Here is a 19,559-nt window from a genome sequence, read left to right on the forward strand (position 1 = left end):
TTCATTTATAAAGTTGTAGTTAACTTGCAGTCCAAATGCAGAGCATATATCTATATACTAAGCATATTATGCTTACGCTTGTACTTATAAGTAAGTACTTATAGCTTCACAGATCACGGTAGACTTTTCCGATAGGCCGGACTAACCACATCATTCTAAAGCCTAGCAGTAAGTAGGTCTACCTACCAACCTACTTATGTCATATTATATAGTCCAAGGATATAGGTATACCTTCGTCTCAACTATTAATAGGTAAGGTAAGAGAGTTTAGCAACGGAGCGAAAATAAATTCGGGCAAGCCAAGTAAAAACGGGGATATGACGCGTGAAGAAATCGGGTCCGTATTTATGACAAGAGTTATTGTTTGAAATGTCTAAGTCGTAATTCCGCGGCATAAAGCACCAGGCTTCTTTGGGCACCCTCCCACGGCCACCCCGGGTCCCACCCCGCCCGGGATGCTGTTTTTCCTGCGAAATGGCCCGTTTGAAATTGTTGTTTTATGGAAGTTTTTAGTAGTTGACTTTGCTCGGGAGAAATAATATTATACCTATACTTAGTTAGGTAAGTACTTAGGTATATAGAACGGCAATCTTTAAACCCGTTAATACACTTGTTAGTAGGTACATACCTACTACATATTATACCTAAGTAGGTACCTTAGTACTTACCTAGGGATCTACACTCAATGTTTCACCTAGCTCAACTGGCTATGAAGCCGAAGGGTAGGTAAGTAGGTCCTACATAGTTAGAAAAATTGATAAATGTTTGGATCCCAATGTGTTAGAATGGTACGAGTAAGTTCGCGTTGATAGACCTAACACTACGTGGACAGATGACATCAAACGAAACGTAGGGAGCTGGATTCATCCGGCTCAAGACCGAGGCGTGTGGAAGTCAGTACAAGATAGGTACCTATGTGCAGCAGTGGATGTCTATCGGTTGACGATGATGATGATGAAGATAGTGATTCATACTTATATTTAGACATAAACATAAAAACCTAACACTAAGTAAGTAGGTATAACAATTTGAGATAATCACTAACAAATTCCATGCTTTAAGATGATTGTCGCTGTATCCGGTAGGTATATCGTAGCTATACCTACCTACGAGCGTAGCTGACCTGACGTTCCCAGTCTCTAGTCACGCGCAAGTCTTACCTACTCTTAAAAGCATTATTTGAATGAGTTATTGACTTGCCATCTGTCTACGTAATCGGTAAAAAATGTAGAATCTTAGCAGCGGAAAATATAAATAACCCAACCAACCTAAATGATAAAAAATGAGCCTCTAAAAAGATGCAAAACATGCGGTCGACGATCTCGAGGAAATATTGAAAGCCGAGACCGATAAAAAGTCCAAATAACGACCTGTCACAAAATAATATACAATGAAATTATCTCCACCATTTTAAACTTGGAACGCATTCCGTTCTCCCTCGCTATTGGTCGGCACTTGACAGCGGATGAATTACGTCGGGTCGCGGCGTTCGGGTTGCCCGATCCAGCGCAGCGGGTGTCAACATGGTGCCACTAAAATCCCCTAATGAAATTAAATTCCGTACGTTTTAGCTTTGCTCGTAAATAATTCGTGTATCTAATCCGCTGATTAATGAACATGATGGTATTTTTAATTTTTGTTCTACCCATTAGATGCCACCTCCGACCTACACATTTCTAAGTAAATCTGCTAAGCTGATCGAGGTTTAACAGGGTTAAAACACACCAATAACAATAACTAAGAAAATACCTACCTATGTTTAACCGACCTATGACAAATGACTAGTCAGACCAAAAGGCCCAATTTCATACAACTCTTTTAGAATTATTCCTGACAATATTATCCTATTTGTACCGACAAAAACATAAGAGGGTTTAAGTACTAGCTACTACTACAGTCTGCCATCAAACTCTAGCTGCTGCTTATAGAGAGAGAGTCCAGCGCGTGCCACACCTTCGTTAAGTATTTTATAAAAGCTGAAAGTTTATTTGCCTACTATTGTCTTCAGCACAGGGAGGAACGATCAGCGACTATGAATTTTGGATCGTGGCTTTGGGAGGTAACAGGTAAGAAAGTAGGTAATAAAGGTGTAAAAAATCTTACATCAAAGTATAAAGTCTATTTTTTTTTTATATTTTCTTCGGAATAGTAGCCAGCTATTAGAAAGCGCTGGCTCTTAGTCCATTAGTAGGTACCTACCTATTAGGTATAGTAATATCTACCTATCTAAACGGAGACCAACGAGATGTCCTAAATCACTTTTTGAGACATTTTAGGGTTCCGTACCTCAAAAGGAAAAACGGAACCCTTATGGAATCACTTTTTTATCTGTCTGTCTGTCTGTCTGTCTGTCTGTCCGTCCGTCTGGGGTCTGGGGTATCACATGAAAAAGCTTAACTTGTACATTCTAAAACAGATTTTCATTTATTTTTAAGCATAATAGTTTTTGATTTATCGTGCAAAAGGTAGGAAAAATACCCGAGTACAGAACCCTCGGTGCGCGCGTCTGACTCGCACTTGGCTGGTTTTTTTTGCTAGGTACCTGAAAAAGTAATAAAAAGCAGGTAAGTAGGTATGTACCTATACCTACCTACCTGCTTAGTCATCAATTTTACCAAGATAGCAATCTAGATTGAACGAACTACTACTTAATATTTATTTTCTTAGCGTATGAATATAGATAAAATTTAACTAAGTCTAACATTGTGCACTTAATACTAAAAAGGGTAATGTTGTTATATCTACAGGCCATAGCACCAATAAATTGTACGTATCCGATCACTCAGACACTTTTATGACAGTAGATAGAGCTTACAAATCACTGTCATATATTGTTTGAAAAAGACGGGATATTTGTAATGTGATAGCTTTCGTAGTAGGAAGAAAGTAGGAACTCCATTCAAATAGAAAATAAACTTGGACATAATCAGGTAGGGGACATAAGTAGGTAGACCTTTATCAACAAAATATACAAAAAAATTATGTAGGTAAGTAGGTACTTATCTACGGAAATTGTAATTGTATGACTTTTACACGCAGCTTTCAATAGGAGAATATTTAAAGATATTTTTACATAACTATGATTTTATTAACCCCCGACCCAAAAAGAGGGGTGTTATAAGTTTGACGTGTGTATCTGTGTATCTTTTGTTACAGCCAGAAGATGAATTCAAATTACCGGAAAAATCTATACCTGTTAGGTAATTTAGAATAAGTGATATTAGCGACAGTAAAAGTTTTTAATATTTTTGCCTTTTTGCCCTGTAAATTATATTGGTTCTAATTTAACTCCTTTAGACTAATAAAAAAAATAAAGAGTACTAAATTACTTAGGTACCTACCTGTTTTTATAAGTATAGGTAATTTATTGGAAAATATTATCATGAAATTCAAATCAATGGCCAGAGGGCACTAAGGGTGCTTTCATAATAATATGCGATATAACGACGCTTTGCGAAAACGACGTCGCACCGTAATGCGAATAATCAAAACTTTCGTCGCATCCAGAATCGTACAAGGCAAGATACTCGTAGTTTCAGAGAGATAAAAACAGCTATATTTACTACACGTTCTCTACTTCTGCTAACGTTGAGAGAAATAAGAAAAATATAAAACAAAAAATACCTAAGTACCTACTACTTATATGTTTCCACATTTCTATCTTACTATTTAAATCTGTCTCTTCTAACTTTCAAAATGTGAACACCGACTGAAAGGTAGCGCGTAGTCGTCGCATTGAAAACTCAGAATACAGGACAACTGTATTCTGAGATCGCAAAGTACCGCAGAGTTGTGTGTGCGCCCTAAGATGTGCCCTAAGGTTATGCAAGGCTCGTTTTTCACGTCTAAGACAAGTCCTGACTCCTGACATACACAAACTAAGTATGGTAAGCCTAAAAAATGTATCTTAGTGGTTTAAAAGCATTCTTGATAAACCCGCGTGTTGGATAGGCCCGTGGATATACAGTAACGACAAAATTACAAGTTTACGAGGGACAATATAGCCGTATAGCGGCTTACGGCACCACACCACTCGTGTGGAACACTAAAGAACTGGTTTAGTGGCCTACTGATGATTTACTGGTACATTCCATGGTGACGTGACGTCAGTAATCTGTCACTTAACTGAGGCTCTCGTAGAACTTTGTAAGCTAACTTTAACTGTGCGTAAATCTGTAACTGGTTAAACATAATATTGAAATGGTTTATAATGTGTTTATATTAAATAGTAGATAAGGATTAAATTGATGGTATCAACCGTGAGTGGGTAATTTATATGAAGGCACGGTAAGCATTAATTTATAAGGGGTTCGTGAGGCACCCACTGATACCCCGAGGGTAGGTATTTCCTTTCCTGCGGTCTTGGAAATTGGATTTATAGGAATGAAGCAGGTAGTTACATACCCACCTAATTCATTGTAAGTATAAGGTTTATTTATAATAAAATATATTTCTATTTTTTTATATCTAAATACCTATATAGAAAGGAATATGGAGCTATTAAAAAAATTAACTAAAATAAAGTTTGAGTAGAAATTTTCTCGCACATTCAGTTCAATAGTTCCAGAGATTACCCCTACAAACAAACTTTACCTCTTTATAATATTATTATAGATTTATTATGGAGATACAAATCACGTATTCAAGTCGGTTTAAATATTAAAAGAAAATATCTCAGTCCATTCGTATCTCAATTCGCCACAGCATTATGACTTTATAACACCCTATTTCACAATTTTAATATTTTCCTCGCCACACATGTGTCCCGATTCTGCGTGAGACGCTGAATTTACGTTCCAATATTTATATGCAAAGTGCGTCGCCAAATGTGCCGGTGCCGAAAAAACAGCCACGTCCTTTTGCACGTAAAAAGGATGCGACAGAATAAATATACAACGAGGGCTTCATAGCAAAAGGGCGTATAGACAAAAGTGCAGATTTACAGGAGGGACAAAAATGTGAATAAAATCAAAACTGCATAGCTGATATAGTTAGTACCTATTAAGGGTGATATTTGGAATATGTCTCTTTCTAGGTAATATTAGATTTGAACCACAGAATACACAATAGTAGGTACAGGCTTTATAAAGTAAGTACGAGTAAGTATGTACGGAGATTGTTACACAACCACTACTGCCCAAAAAAGCAGTGTACCTATTAATGTTTTCAGGGTTTATGTATGGTACCTATATTAGATCGTTGTGTATGAGAATTGGGAGATATAGGCGGGAGAGGAGAAAGTTGAATAAGGCCTATGTGTCTATAGGACACACTGAGATGACGTGTAAGAAATAATATTGTAAATTGAAAATCTAAATATTATGAAGAGGTAAGGTTTGAAAGTTAGTAGGAAGTGATCTCTGGAACTACTACACCGATTTTGAAAATCCTTTCACCAGTATAAAGCTACATTATTTCTAAATGATATAGACTAGGTACGAGTAGGTATATTTTATTTTCAAGAAATTGGAGGTCCTACGAAACTTGTAATAAGCTACCCGTGCGAAGCCGGGGCGGGTCGCTAGTCAGAAATAAATGCTTTGTATTGTATTGTCTTAACATGTGTTTATGTATGTGAGTAACATTATTCCCTCATAACTTCTAAGTGCCTGAACAGATTACGATGAATGGGGTAACGTTAAAATCGTTACATTATCCCGATTTACATTGATTAAACATTTTTGAAAAAATTAATATAGCGGCTGAATGGCGACATTTTCAAATATGTTTTTTTTTTTGGTTCGTTTTTTAGCAGACCAGGCGTGTTTTTTGATTTTTTTATATTAAGACTTCTATCTATTGCAGGAAAAACGGAGAAATCTATTTTGCATATACACCCTTTTGCTATGCAGTCCTCGACATAGAGCCACCCTTTTTGTCCATTATACGACCAGGCTTTTTTCCGTCGCCTCCATAAACTGTGCCCCAATAAATATGTAAATCTACCGAAAAAAAAAACTCGCTTCTGCGGCCCGGTTTGTGAGTTTCACTTTCGACTGGACTTAATTGGTACAATTGTAGGATTTTAAAAGCTTACACGACCCTGCCATGCCAATGACCTTTTTATCTTTTTTTCTCTCAACTTGTCTTTTTAAAATTGAGATCGAAAATTTGATTATTATTACTAAATAAGTAGGAATTTTTCAGTAAGTAACTAAATGAAAATAAGTAGATAAGATCCATCTCAGCTTTGCCGGAAATGGCTGACGATCCTTTTTCAATGAAGCTCAAGTTTCAGGACCCAGCGATTTGACCTGTTCGTAGTGAAATATATCTAAGTATTTAAGTATTAATCAGCCCTTCATTTCCTTTCCTTCAGTGTCCTGTTATAATCGGTATGCTCAGTATTTTATTATATCACTAGATCTCTTTAATGAAATGTTCAAATTGGGTCGTCGATTTAACATCTAGCGGGATTTGACCATATCCCTGAGGGATATGACCCAATTCCGGTTTATACCAATTTGCTGCGACGAACCTGTAGATATTTTGTTACGTATCTACTAATTTAGGTTGAAACAGTTTTGAAGAAAGCGATCTCGAACGAGGGAGCTGCATCGATCCGCCCGGGCGCGGGGCGCATGGAGTTGGACCCCTCCAAGGGACTCGCTCCCCCACATCTGCCTCTCGTATAATTAAGTCAACATACGTACACAATCACATACGTTTATAGATCTTTTGAAATAATGGGTAAGCCGATACTAATTTTGCTTTTAATGTAAATAAAATAGGAAGGTATAGGACTAGTTGATATGACTGAATTTCAGCCACAACCAGACTAAGTACCAGTGGCGAAGGGTGCAGATCTGAAAAAGGGAAGCCGGAGCAAAAAAAGTTCTAACCTAACAGAATATCAGCACCGCCGTCACTGATGTTTATATATGGTGATTAAAGACCCAATTTTACCATTAATAATATAAAAAGCACTAATATTTTGAATACCTCGGTGGCTTTGAAAAAAAGTCTTTTAATATAGCTGTGATATACATCCTTGCTTGCTTTGTTAAATACACCCTTAACCCATATGGAATTGAAAACTATAACAATTTTAGTCTTCAGTTTAACACATACACTAAACAAACTCAAACTAAATTACCTACCGTTAACTTACACTTATTAGTTATTAAAAATCGCTAACCTCAATTTGTTATTTTATCAAAATCAAACAATCACTAAACTTTGAATTCAAGCACGCATGTATGTTTCACGTAGGTAAACGATTGTGTTAAATCACCCTTAAAAACAGAAAAGTAGTATGTAGCAGGTACCTGTTAAAATAGCAGTGTAAATAAAATATTTAATTTTAAGGTATGATAAGCCGGTTTGCATCGGCTTATGAACCATATTTATCTGACCTGTCAGAGAGGCGAATTTGTATTCGTTCCGGGGCCACATTTAATTGGTGGTTCCATATTGGCCACCGCAGAGCGAGACAGACTTTGTTCGCTTCCTAGGGAAATGAAAGAGATGGAATGCTAAGCAGCAAGCCGGTATGTTTACGGGTTATCGAAGCTTTTTTCTATTGATGATAATTTACCCTGACACTGTTATAAATTTTTAGGCGTCAAATAAACGTACACAGTACCGTAGTATCATTTACTTTGGTAGCCTAGTAGTTAGTTTGGTTTGATAATCGAACTTTTGCCCTACATTTGTCACTAAGTAGTAAGTGCGTACATTATATGCCAATTCTTAAAGGGAAGCCGATGGGAATCGGGTTACATGGACTTTTCGCCACTGCTAAGTACTAAGAATAGAACAGAATAGAATAGATTTTTATAAAGGTAAGGAATTGCTATGTTTTCTTCTTCAAAACAGTAATATGAGAACCTATCAACATCTCACACGATATAATGTCTACTGGGTCTCAAATTATAGAGTTTTGAAAGTTTGTAGGTACATATTATAAGTTACCACGGCGCTTCCACACGAGCATTTGCTCAAAGTAATATTAAGCGCTAGGATAACACTAATCTGAGATCTATGGTGTGAACTTTGCGCAGAGAAAAAAAACGAGGCTAAGTAGGTACTTACCTACCTATCTAATACTTAATTAAGTAGGTATATAACGCTGACATAAATCGGTCTTGTTTGAACTGAAACTTAATTCTGAAAGCGTAACGTAAAAAGTAGGAACGTTATTTAGATCTTAGCCTCATTCTCGTGAGTGGTCCAACGCGAAAAAGCTACCTATGCGTCGTAAGTCGTTATACCACATAGGTAGTTTCGAAATAAAAATTGGACTTCTTATCTACAACACAGCCTAAAAGACACACCTACGAACTGGACATAAATTCACACAAACGCAACGGGTTAAGTGCATCAGCCATATTATCCTTGCCGTAATTTATGTTGCAAAAAGTAAAACCGCGAACGATCGCCACGAAAAATGTTTAAAGGATACATTTTTCCTTAATGAATGCTATTGATCGGTCGAAGCTATAAGCGGATAATTTACGACAAGTTCTACCCTCGGGTTCTGCTGCGTGCTTCGAAGGTGTGTTATTTATACCCCCTTTTTTATACCCCCTTTTTTCGCAGCTCGTAACGGCTGGCTATAAAGGGGACGTAATTTTAATTTCATGATTGGAAAGCTCGATTGGCCGGTTATGTGGCTTAATGAGTTTATGGCGGCAATGAGTGAATGATAACGGTCGTGGGACACAACGAATTGACTCTCTCCTCTGATCCAGATTTTTTTCGTGAGCTTAATGCAATGTTTTTTATGAAAATAAAATATCAAAGGTTCTCGTACCGGGTAGGTAAGTATAGGTACTTAATGAATCATTTCTATGTCGCTTAGGTAGGTATACCTATACCTACTTAATCTACAAAGTTTGTAAATAGAGTCCCAATTCATAGTTGGATTGGTACTTATTCAATAAAAAAGAATGTTAAATAATATGACTGATTATTCTCTTGTACCTAATTCAGATTTTTCCGGCATGTGGCTAATTTACCTATAGCTAACTATGTAGACGCATACCTATCTATCTAAGTATAAGTAAGTATACCCTAGTCGTATAAAATAGTTTGTAGAGAAAAAAGGAGACTAAAGATTCAAAAGTGCCGCTTTGTTTCGCATAGGTAATTTATTAAAACAGTTTTGAGATTGGGAATAGTTTTTTACTTTTTCATTTAAGTTCTACCATGACTCCATAAATAACGCACCACTTGAACATTAGAATTTTGAGGATGTTAAAATGAGAACACAGTTCGGTTTCGTATCGTTCATTCCCACACCATATTGAAAAAGATAAATCTCTGTCGCACCCGCCCTCCGTTTCGATCCATTAAACTCAGCTTTTTGTGCCTGAAGAAATATTGTTACCTAAAAATATATCAAACTATACATAACGTAGGTAGTAAATGAAGGTTCGGATATCTCAGAACTGGTTTAGATGAGCCGTCTTTAGATATGCGCTACAATGTAGTCCCCTTTATTTTCATAACGCATATTTTAACGCGCGTTGAATTTTAATAAATCCGATACTAAAATATGTACTTACAGTAAAACCTTCAAACGATGCAAAATGTAGCCTTGGTTGATTTATACCTATCGCCTTTGAAGCGGGGATTATGTTCGCACTTATAAGGTAAGGAGATAGACCGTACCTATACAATATAGGTACAATGTTATATTTTTTTAGTTCTTTTATAGCTACGCAACTTTGTAATATAGGTACCTATGTATGGAGTCACTTAACGAAAATATGGCGTATTAAAACGCATAAAGAAAACAGTGTTTTCAGTAAAATAGTGGAGTATAAAGGAAAGTTGTATAAGAGCCTCGTAACTTTGGACATAAATTTTGTGAATGGCTTGAAAAGAATCTATGGCGAGAGAATTGTTAATAAAGATATAGAGCGCGATGTATTACGGGACATTAGTGACGTTTTATGGGAGCCATGGCGGACCCGATGAATGCACCCGCAAGGAGACGGTGAAATTATTGCAATTTATCAAACTGAAATGACTTGTAAATGGTTACGTCTGTAATTGTTATGATGTGACTAAAAACGCAGAAGACCCTTAACAGGGCTCTCTCCGTCACTCGTTTCATACCATTTCATACAATCGTAGTTCCAATTTCATTTGAATATTAACCAACTAAAGTCCATGAAATTTTGCAGACATATTCTAGAAACTAATATCTGTGTCTGTGGTGTTTTAGATTTTTCTAAAAATATGTAGTTTTAAAATTACAGGGGCTCAAAGATTTGTATGAAAATTTTAAGACCGCGTAACTTTGAAACCGAATATTTTAACAGAAATCTGGAAAACCACAGACATAGATATTAGTTTCTAGAATATGTCTGCAAAATTTTATGGACTTTGGTTGCTTAATATTCAAATGAAATTGGAACTACGATTGTATGAAATGGTATGAAACGAGTGACGGAGAGAGCCCTCTTAACACATAATATTTATTTATTTCAGCAAGCTTGCATCATAATTATGTATTAAGTAGGTATGTAGGTATTAAGTATAATCTAATTAATAAATGCTAATGCTTATTATATGTAAGTATCTACCTAAGCAGGCATCTTAAAAGATCTGCAAAGAGCATCCGAAAAGAGGCATAATCTTATCCATCTACCTATAATACTTAATTCATGTCTTTTCAGCGATATAAATGTAAATCCATGTCAGTGTATGTGATCTAATTGTTTATTCTCTGATTATATTATGATCTTACATATCATAATACAGATTTTTTCATAAAGTTCGTACGTAAGTAGGTAGGTAGATACGATTGTAGATTGGTAGATACCTACAATTTTTATACAGGTACTTACGGTAGGTAGGTAGGTACATGCAAGTAAATCAGGCAGGTACTACATACAATAAAGACTCTAACTTTTTTTAATAATTATTATTATTCTTTTAAAATATTCGCCGAAAAATAAGAAACGGTTTATTTCACTCGCACTGGATTAATTAATACAGCATACACTGCTAATTAAGAACTTCTACTTTTATAGCATTAGCAACTGGGTGCACAAGCGGTGAAGGGCTTTGAAATTTTAATGGTGAACTTTAATATAGATTAAAGTAAACAATGTTATATTAATTAACTCTATGAAATTAACTAATACTTAGGGGCCCTTACTAATAAAATTTTACACACCGGTTGGCATAAAGACATTTTTGTCTTACCTACTTACGTGGAAAAATAGTAAAGTACCTATTAATCAGGTAAAGTTAACCATTGAAAATTTTCAGATGTAACCTATATCTACCAAAGAACTAATATTTACCTATACCTACTTACGAGTAGGTACTTAGGTAGGTAATGCAAGCGCGATTCGCATTGTAATGCATGCCGGAATTATCTAGGTAAGTATAATTGTTTAATACAGGGTGTAATTAGAATCCAAAAACTTAGCGCTAATAATAATAATAATAAATAATAGGTGGTTATTGCTACGTATACTTGCGTTATACTTGTAGTTTTAATATTTTTGAAACCGGCAATGTACCTATAGCTAAAACTCAGGGTCAATATCATGTCGTAGGCGGTATCTATTTGCGCAACGTTCGTTGACCTCTAGCATCAGTCAAATGTTATAGGTATTATTTGCAAAACATTGCGAGCTTTTAAAAAATATCTATTATATAGGATATTTTTTCCTTTTTTTTGTGATATCATGTTACCAGTACTTATCCGTCGTCGTTTTTGCTAGCTTTCTAATTACAATCTTTTGCAGTAATAATTATTTGAATTATGTTGAAACGATAATAGAGAGTGGAATTCTAGAGTGCTCTGTGGATGTACCTACCTATTTACCTAAGTATAAGAGTTGATGGAACTCTATCTAAATACCTATGAAAAAGTCCACTACAGAGTAAGCTTATCTTGAAATATATAATATTCTAAAAGTTTCCACGGCACCTATTTCAAACTGGCCATAAATGTCTCGACCAGGATAATATTTTACGATGCCTTATGCGAGGCGATATGTCGACGAGGGGCGAGGGGGTTAGCCTTATCTGCCTATACACATGTGGAGTGACATTCAAATTTATCGACTTAAAAATATCCACCCAGATTAAAGATACAGCATCCTCCACAATCCTGATAAAATATTATGCTTAGCACAAAAAAAAAAACGTTTTTCCACTTGTGCCTACCTGCCTACCTTATACATACTTGTAAAATAGTACCAACCTACCTATAGGTTTGTCGTTTCCGGTAACATTTGAAATTAATTTAGAGGATAAACAAATTAATGCTCGCCCCATCATCACTTTCCATCAAGCGATGATTGTGGTTAAGTGTGTAAGTATCTATCCATACTAATACAAATATTATATACTTAAATGCGAAAATGTGTCTGTCTGTCTGCTACGTTTTCACGGCCCATCCGCTGAACCAATTTTAATGGCATTTGGTACAGACTTGGGATATATCCCGGGGAAAGACATAGGCTACTTTTTATCCCGGAAAATTAAAGAGTTCCTACGGGATTAAAAAAAACCGAAGCCGCGGGCATCCTCTAGTTGTGCAATATTTGCGGATTCATCTTATGTTTCCTAGAGATTTACTAAGTATGTTTTACTTAGAGACTTCGTAAGTAGTTCGCAGTAAGCTTTTTTGAGAAAAAGTTTCCACCTACCAAGATATTTCCACGTTTAAAGTAAAAGTTAGGTATCTTAACAGATGGGATAGATAACCTTCTACACAATATTTATAAAAAGTAAATCTTTTCTAGGCGCTACGTTACAATAGAGAAAACTTCCCGTGTTCATACTTCATAGCACATCCACTGACAATTTCACTAGTAAACAGGCAAAATGGTCCTACTTATCCCCGATTGCTAAGTATACCTTCCCGATTGTTTAGTTTTGGACATATACTTAGTTGTGTAATGGATGAAAATGTTTCATTGGAGACCGTTATTGTTTGAGTATTTTATGTTATAATATGTAGGTATTACCTGTCATGTTTTAATTTTTGTGCTGTGTGTTTCGATAAAATAAAAAAATTAAATTGAATTAAATCCCATCGTAGGCGACCAGCGCGGATATGTTCATCTAATAAACTTTATGTTATTTTCATGCAACTATAATTGTAATAGGTATGCCTATCAATAGGTATAATTAATTATTTAAGTTAGCGCTACTTTTGAAGTTACAAAATAAAATATAAAAGTACTTACGCCTTCTGTTTAAGTTTACATTACAACGTACACAAAAAGTATTTGCATAGTGCTGCTTGTTTTCTGAGTCTGTTCCAGCGGCCGCTCGCAAAACTAGCGTGTAAATAATAGGAGGCTGTGAGGATTGTGCCTGTTGCAGCTTTTTGTGATAACGGTACGATGGTGAGGCATACTGATTTTTAGGGTTCTGCACCTCAAAAGGAAAAAAATAACTCTTACAGGATCACTTCGCTGTCTGTCTGAAAGTAAGTAAGTACTTAACTTCCGCAATTTTTTGCAAAATGACTTTTGAAAGTTTTATTGCTATAAAACTTGCAGATGTCAATTAGACACTTTGCTTTACTTTTTTTCAATTGTATGAATTGGTGTAGGTGTATAAAACATTCTTCAATGTTTTCTGCCACGCAACACATAAGTATTGAGAGACGACCTACCTGGTCTACCAACTTTTGGATCTTGCCAAACAGCTCCTGTATGAATATTTCATACGGGTTCGCAGATCAACTGGATTGGATGGACCACCCTAAGGGCGCAATCTAAAGGAACTTGCGGTTCAACTTATTGTATTTATTTTGGGAACATAATCCACTTCAAAAAAATTCAAAGTTATATAATATTAGAGAACTAAAATAAAGGATGTCACAATTATTTATACACAAAGGAGACTGCGGAAAATTTTAGTTGCCACATGAACAGTTATTCTTGTACACTTACGTGCTACTTCGCTGATGAGCTAATTTGATGCGCGTGGTAGGGACTGGTGGTCCCAGCGGTAAACTCCAAGGACGCAAACTTTATTAATTCTTAAATAGCCTACTTTCGTTTAGCATTTATAAACGTTGACTTCACTCGGTTGTGTTTCAAATTATACTAACAGACTAAACGTGGGCTCGACCAAGTTATATGAGGCGTCTATAAACCAAACCGCATCTATTATTCCGCTGGTCGAACAGCCTTCCAGCTGACGTGGTTTTAAATACACTTTATGGCCCAAATAATTTGGGCTGTTGACCCAGTTCTGTGCCATAAAAGTGTTAATTTTAATGAGGCGTGATTCGCCGGCTCAAACCAAGATTAGGTAGGTACAAAGTAAAAAGTAATATGTAAGTTTGTAATTTCAGTGCACATACGACGACTTTGAATGTGAGCTTATTTTCGCACACTTCATAAAGTTTTCAACTCTATATCTAACTAGACTCAGCGTCTTATGAGATAGGTAAGTAGGTACCTACCTAAAAAATGGTGCATTGAGTAAAAAACATTCTGTTTATGGGAACAAAAATTGTTTTATTTAATCCACGGAAAAGGGATGATAGACCTTAGGAAGGCAGTTATTAAATTATAGAAATAATATATGGTGTCCGCAACTTCATCCTCGTAATTATCGATTTATAATAATCCCGTGGGACTAAGTGCTTTTTTGATTTCCGGTATAAAAGTAGCCTTCCTCGGGATGTACGCTAACTCTATACCAAAAATTGGTTAAACTGATGGCCCGTTAAAACTAGCAGATAGACAAACAGACACACTATTGCATTTGTAATATTAGTATGGATTAGACATATCTACACGTGGTCTAGCTCAGTGCTTGTGATGAAGTCTTGGTTTGTCACCAAAGTATGTGTTTTATCAGGATATTTTGCGTAGGTACCTACCTGCTTAGTGTAGAACGACTATTTACATGCATAAGTACCTACTGAGATACGCAACAGGCACAGATGATATAAGATGCATAGGTAGTAGGTATCTACTCGTAAGTACCTACAGAGGTTCAGCGAACCCGTCTAGACAAAGAAATCGTGCGGTAAGTGCCTAAGTATGGGACTATAATTTGCGATCCAAACCAAACTGGCCTACGTAGTTAGGGCCCTATGTTGAAGGGTTGTCGTGTTCATCATTTACCTACCACGAGATCAAAGGCGTCGGACTACTGTATCTCACTTTGTACTTAGTTGCAATGAAAGTACAAATCAATATAATTTAAACGGTTCAACTGCTTGTAGTTACTTAACTGGTAATAGATTTGAGAGTCATTAACTTGTCATTAAGCAAAGTGAGAACAAAGTCGGCTGCTAAACCAATATTGTCAACGGTACACTAACACCTTGGCGTAATTGCGAAGTGTCGTAGTAAAGCCGCCGCTCAAAAGTATGGCCAATAAACAAATATTTGATAACCAATACTGGCCCTAAAGTCCCATATACACTAAATGTTGGAACAAGTTCGCTAAGCCAGCTCAAAATGATGTAACGATACGTGCAAACATATCGTGTGTGCATAGCTTAGTAACAGATCTTTGCTAGACGCAGTCATCAAAATCAAAGTGTAATAAAATGAAGAACTAATTATCTACGAAATTGGTCTTTATTGCTTTAGTTTTAAGCTCTACAACTGAAATTACTTTAAAAATGCATACACGATCATCGGAACGGTGTTTATTGCACCCACGAGCAATTCATCCCGAGTTAACGTTTGACTAATTTGTGAAGTATAGTGGTGGTATCGTAAAATAAGGCCAATGACGTCCAATCAGCTGTTTGGTTCAATAAAACTGACGTCAGAGTATCTGTCTATCGATTTGTAACAGTATTAATAGTAAAAAAAATATCAGCAGGAGGTAGAGCACATGTAGAAAGTCACCAGATCATACCTAGCTGTTACCTAACGACTTCTTTGGCACATCGGAACGAATGCTTTTCTTCTATAGTCGGCGCGGCGAACCTTGATCCCTATGACACTGACAGCTAATGTCACGATATAACATTGTAGTGGCGTCACCATTAAATTGGGATCATATTGGGGGCGTCTAAAAATGCCATTTATAAATTTTACGTAGCTTTATACCATTAGAAATGATATTCCGTTGATATTTTTAACAATTCTTAACATTTACAAGAAGTTATCTCAATCTGAATTTATGTTTACGTCCTGCAAAACTTACGTCGTGTGACCATTATCGACTAGGGCGGCAAGTATCGATATCGGCAAGAGCGATCGCGCGCGTCGCGTCGTAGTAACCGACCAAATAGTGTGGCTATATCTAAAAATATCCTATAATATTATTATAAAAAAAAAATTTGTGAAAATTTTTTGCTTTTAGCGCTGCTACTTTGCCAGTGAACTCTATATAAGGGACACTACACACTCTAAAGTTTTATCACTTACTTTTGTTACACTCTGTATTTTATTCTGAATCTGATAATGACATGAGTGTTTGCGTCTCAGACTCGGAATCTGAACTGCAACTGCTGTCACCTACATTTATCAATAATGGTTGATCTTCAAGAGTGTCGTATCGCACATCTCGATCCCAATCATCGTAGCAAAGTTTTTTGGTCTTTTCTACGACTTTCCTCCAATTATCCGGAGTCACTTCACTACAAGCTTTTTCTAATAATATCAGCATTTTATTGGCTGTAAATGGCGGAGTGGTGTTAAGCCTGGCTGCACAACCTGAAACAATATTTATTTTGAGTATGATGCAAAGTAAAAGAGTGAGATTGAAGCAAAAGTACATAATATGTAATTTGTACATAAAAGTTAAAATAAATACAAATCACCCACCTTTGATTTGCGCCCATATCATCTCAATGGCATTATATTGGCAGTGGTATGGCGGTAACCGAATCACTGTGTGACCTTTAGATTTTGCCATTTCATCCAAAAAATATGTCCGCTTTGTTTGGAGTTTTTGTAAGTTTAATAATCTGACCAACTCTTTTTTTAACAGTTGACTGTCAGCCTCCACACCATTGCGTTGCAGCCACTCTAGTATTTCACCTTTATTACTGTTGCTGGTGGGTGGTTTGTTTACTTGTACGGAATGGTATGGGGCGTTGTCCATCAAAATATGGTGGGGCTCATGCAGATTATCCAAAAGTTTTATGAACCATTGCTTAAAATTTTCAAAATTCATCTCTTCGTGATAATCTGTAGTTTTGACTGATTTGAAGGCCCACAAGCAATTAGGCACAAAACCTTTGGCTGTACCAGCGTGGCAGATAATCAAACGCTGGCCCTTGCCTTCAGGAGCTTTGATACAGGATTTTGCTGTATCGTCTGTCCATGTTTTGGAGACTGTGTGATTGGCGTTAAGCCACGTTTCGTCCAGATAGACCACATTGTCCCAATTCTTTATTTTCTTTATTTTTCGTAGAAAATCACACCTCATCAATGCTATATCCTTACGCTCCATTAACACTTTTCTTTTGTCACACTTCCCATACCGAAATCCGCATTTTTTTATGACTACTCTGAGCGAAGTCATACTGCCATTAAATAAACTGGCTGATTTCAGCGACGTCAATAACTTTTTACAAGTCGGCAGTTCACCTCGGAAGTAGTAGCCGTAAATATGGTTACGTATCGCAGCCATGTCGAAGTCATCTGCACTGGTGACGGGATGTACCCTATTACATTTTTTCTTCTTTGGAGTTGAGAGTTTCCTCTCTTCCATCGATGATTCGCCGAACTTTTCCTTGGTGATTCGGGAAACGGTAGCCTTGCCAATCCCTAGAGCATCAGCAACACGGTCGCGTACGTTGTCAAGTGGCAACAAAGGGCCGCCATTTTGTTGTTCACGAGCAAAGTAATCTCGCAAACGCACAACAAACTCCCGCGTTTCACTGTTGAGTACAGTTTTTCGTACTCTTTTCGGCATTTTTTAATACCAGCAATAACAAAACAGCAACAAAAACAAAAAACAGTAATAACAAGTAGATTAACACTCCGATAACAAAAAACACGTGGCGCATACAAGGCGTTAGCACTCGTACTGAAGAAGCGAGCGCCGGGCGCCGGCCGCCGAGCGATCGCACGCGACGCGTCGTAGTGACCGACCAAATAGTGTGGCTATATCTAAAAATATCCTATAATATTATTATAGCCTATTGTAGGTTATAGTAACAAAATTTTTTCAGACAAAATAAATAAATGGGGAACATTCATTTTCATGATAAAATATATACCTACTTATATAGCAAAAACGTGTTTACCGGTTTAAACATTATTAGAAAATAACAAGGTTGGAAACTTTCGTTTTACTTACCTACTTAATCTATTCCAAAAATCTTAAATTAATACAACAACATAATGGACATTAAAAATGCACATTATAATATTTTTTAAAACATGTTTACCAACGTGGCTGAATGCAAGCCACGCATTTGTCTAAAAAAAATATTATCGATACGACCAAAGACACGACCCATCACTAACACGAACTGTCATAGGGATCAAGGTTCGCCGCGCCGACTATAAGCAAAAGATAGGTTCTGTCTACGATCATACTCAAACGTAGGTACTACACAAACTTAATTCCAATAAAAACATGACTTTTAAGGAGGATAACACTGTACTCACATTAAAGGATATCGATGCGGCATAATTTATCTTTCAAGTGGAAATCTGTAGTAGGTCTAAACTTCTCTCACGATATTTGCTAATGAACTGCAACATAAAAGGATACTTTAGATGTAAACGCAACATTCTATTACACCATTCACGTCTTGTACAAGAGACACCGTAACATATACTGACCAATAACTCCTTGTAATCACCTTGAACCCCGTTTTCACTTTTCGCGTTCAAATAAACTGGTGTTTTATTGTTTTGTACACTCTTATGCAAATGAGTATCGCCAACAGTAGCGTTTATGGAAGGGTTTCCTAAAAATAGAAAAAATCGAAAGTGAAAGCCAACTGGGGGCATATTGTGATTGTTTGTCACGCTTCCTTTCCACTATTGTTAGGATAAATATTTACGCTACGGCATGCAAAAGAGGTTTTTACAAGACGACTACCGAATTGGCCTTTTTTGTGCAACCCTTTGCCTTTTGGCGTTGTTTGTTTGTTCTCTGTTTTGGGACAGAGGCATGATGTGTCGAATTGGGTGCTAAAGTAAACATTCAGCAGACTTTGCTTGTATTTTTTAACTTTGATAGGTAATCTATTAGATTAGTTGGGGAACAATCCAGTTAAAATGTCGTTAACACCTATATAAGGTACCTATATACAGGTAGGCGACAAAGGCGTTCGCCCGAAGATATTCGGATATATCTAAATGTTTACATTTTTAACCCCCGACCCAAAAAGAGGGGTGTTATAAGTTCGACATGTGTATCTGTGTATTAGTGTATCTGTGTATCTGTTTGTGGCATCGTAGCTCCTAAACTAATGAACCGATTTTAATTTGCTTAGTTTTTTTTTTGTTTGAAAGGTGGCTTGATCGAGAGTGTTCTTAGTTATAATCCAAGAAAATCGGTTCAGCCGTTTGAAAGTTATCAGCTCTTTTCTAGTTACTGAAACCTTCACTTGTCGGGGGTGTTATAAATTTTTAGTTTCTGAACTGTTGCTGTTCGTCTTGAAATTATCAGTGTTCATTTTCATTGTGATCATG

General features: G+C 36.5%; 1 protein-coding gene and 2 long non-coding RNA genes across 6 annotated transcripts in view; 1 reads left to right on the plus strand and 2 right to left on the minus strand.

The window, feature by feature from the left end:
- On the plus strand, nt 1-16,373 carry LOC123868856. Its single transcript, XR_006796743.1, has 4 exons — nt 1-12; nt 9,629-9,635; nt 11,662-11,670; nt 15,871-16,373. It is a non-coding gene; the product is annotated as an uncharacterized LOC123868856 (long non-coding RNA).
- The window catches only part of LOC123868857, a 32,193-nt gene extending 13,516 nt beyond the window's left edge, over nt 1-18,677 (minus strand). For both annotated transcript variants that reach the window (XR_006796745.1, XR_006796744.1), the window contains exon 1: nt 18,525-18,677. This is a non-coding gene — a long non-coding RNA (uncharacterized LOC123868857). The remainder of the gene's footprint in view (nt 1-18,524) is intronic.
- The window catches only part of LOC123868853, a 26,537-nt gene continuing 22,967 nt past the window's right edge, over nt 15,990-19,559 (minus strand). The window contains exons 3-5 of one of the 3 annotated variants that reach the window (XM_045911496.1): nt 18,345-18,416; nt 16,728-17,846; nt 15,990-16,616 (exon numbers count right to left, since the gene is read on the minus strand). In XM_045911496.1, coding sequence (XP_045767452.1) covers nt 16,348-16,616; nt 16,728-17,823 — 1,365 coding nt within the window. In that variant the 5' untranslated portion in view covers nt 17,824-17,846; nt 18,345-18,416 and the 3' untranslated portion in view covers nt 15,990-16,347. Of the gene's footprint in view, nt 18,417-19,559 lie in introns of all 3 variants that reach the window. The other 2 variants (XM_045911495.1, XM_045911497.1) reach the window with 2 other exon arrangements.

The sequence above is a fragment of the Maniola jurtina genome, chromosome 10 (assembly GCF_905333055.1).
Source record: "Maniola jurtina chromosome 10, ilManJurt1.1, whole genome shotgun sequence".
Classification (NCBI taxonomy): domain Eukaryota; kingdom Metazoa; phylum Arthropoda; class Insecta; order Lepidoptera; family Nymphalidae; genus Maniola; species Maniola jurtina.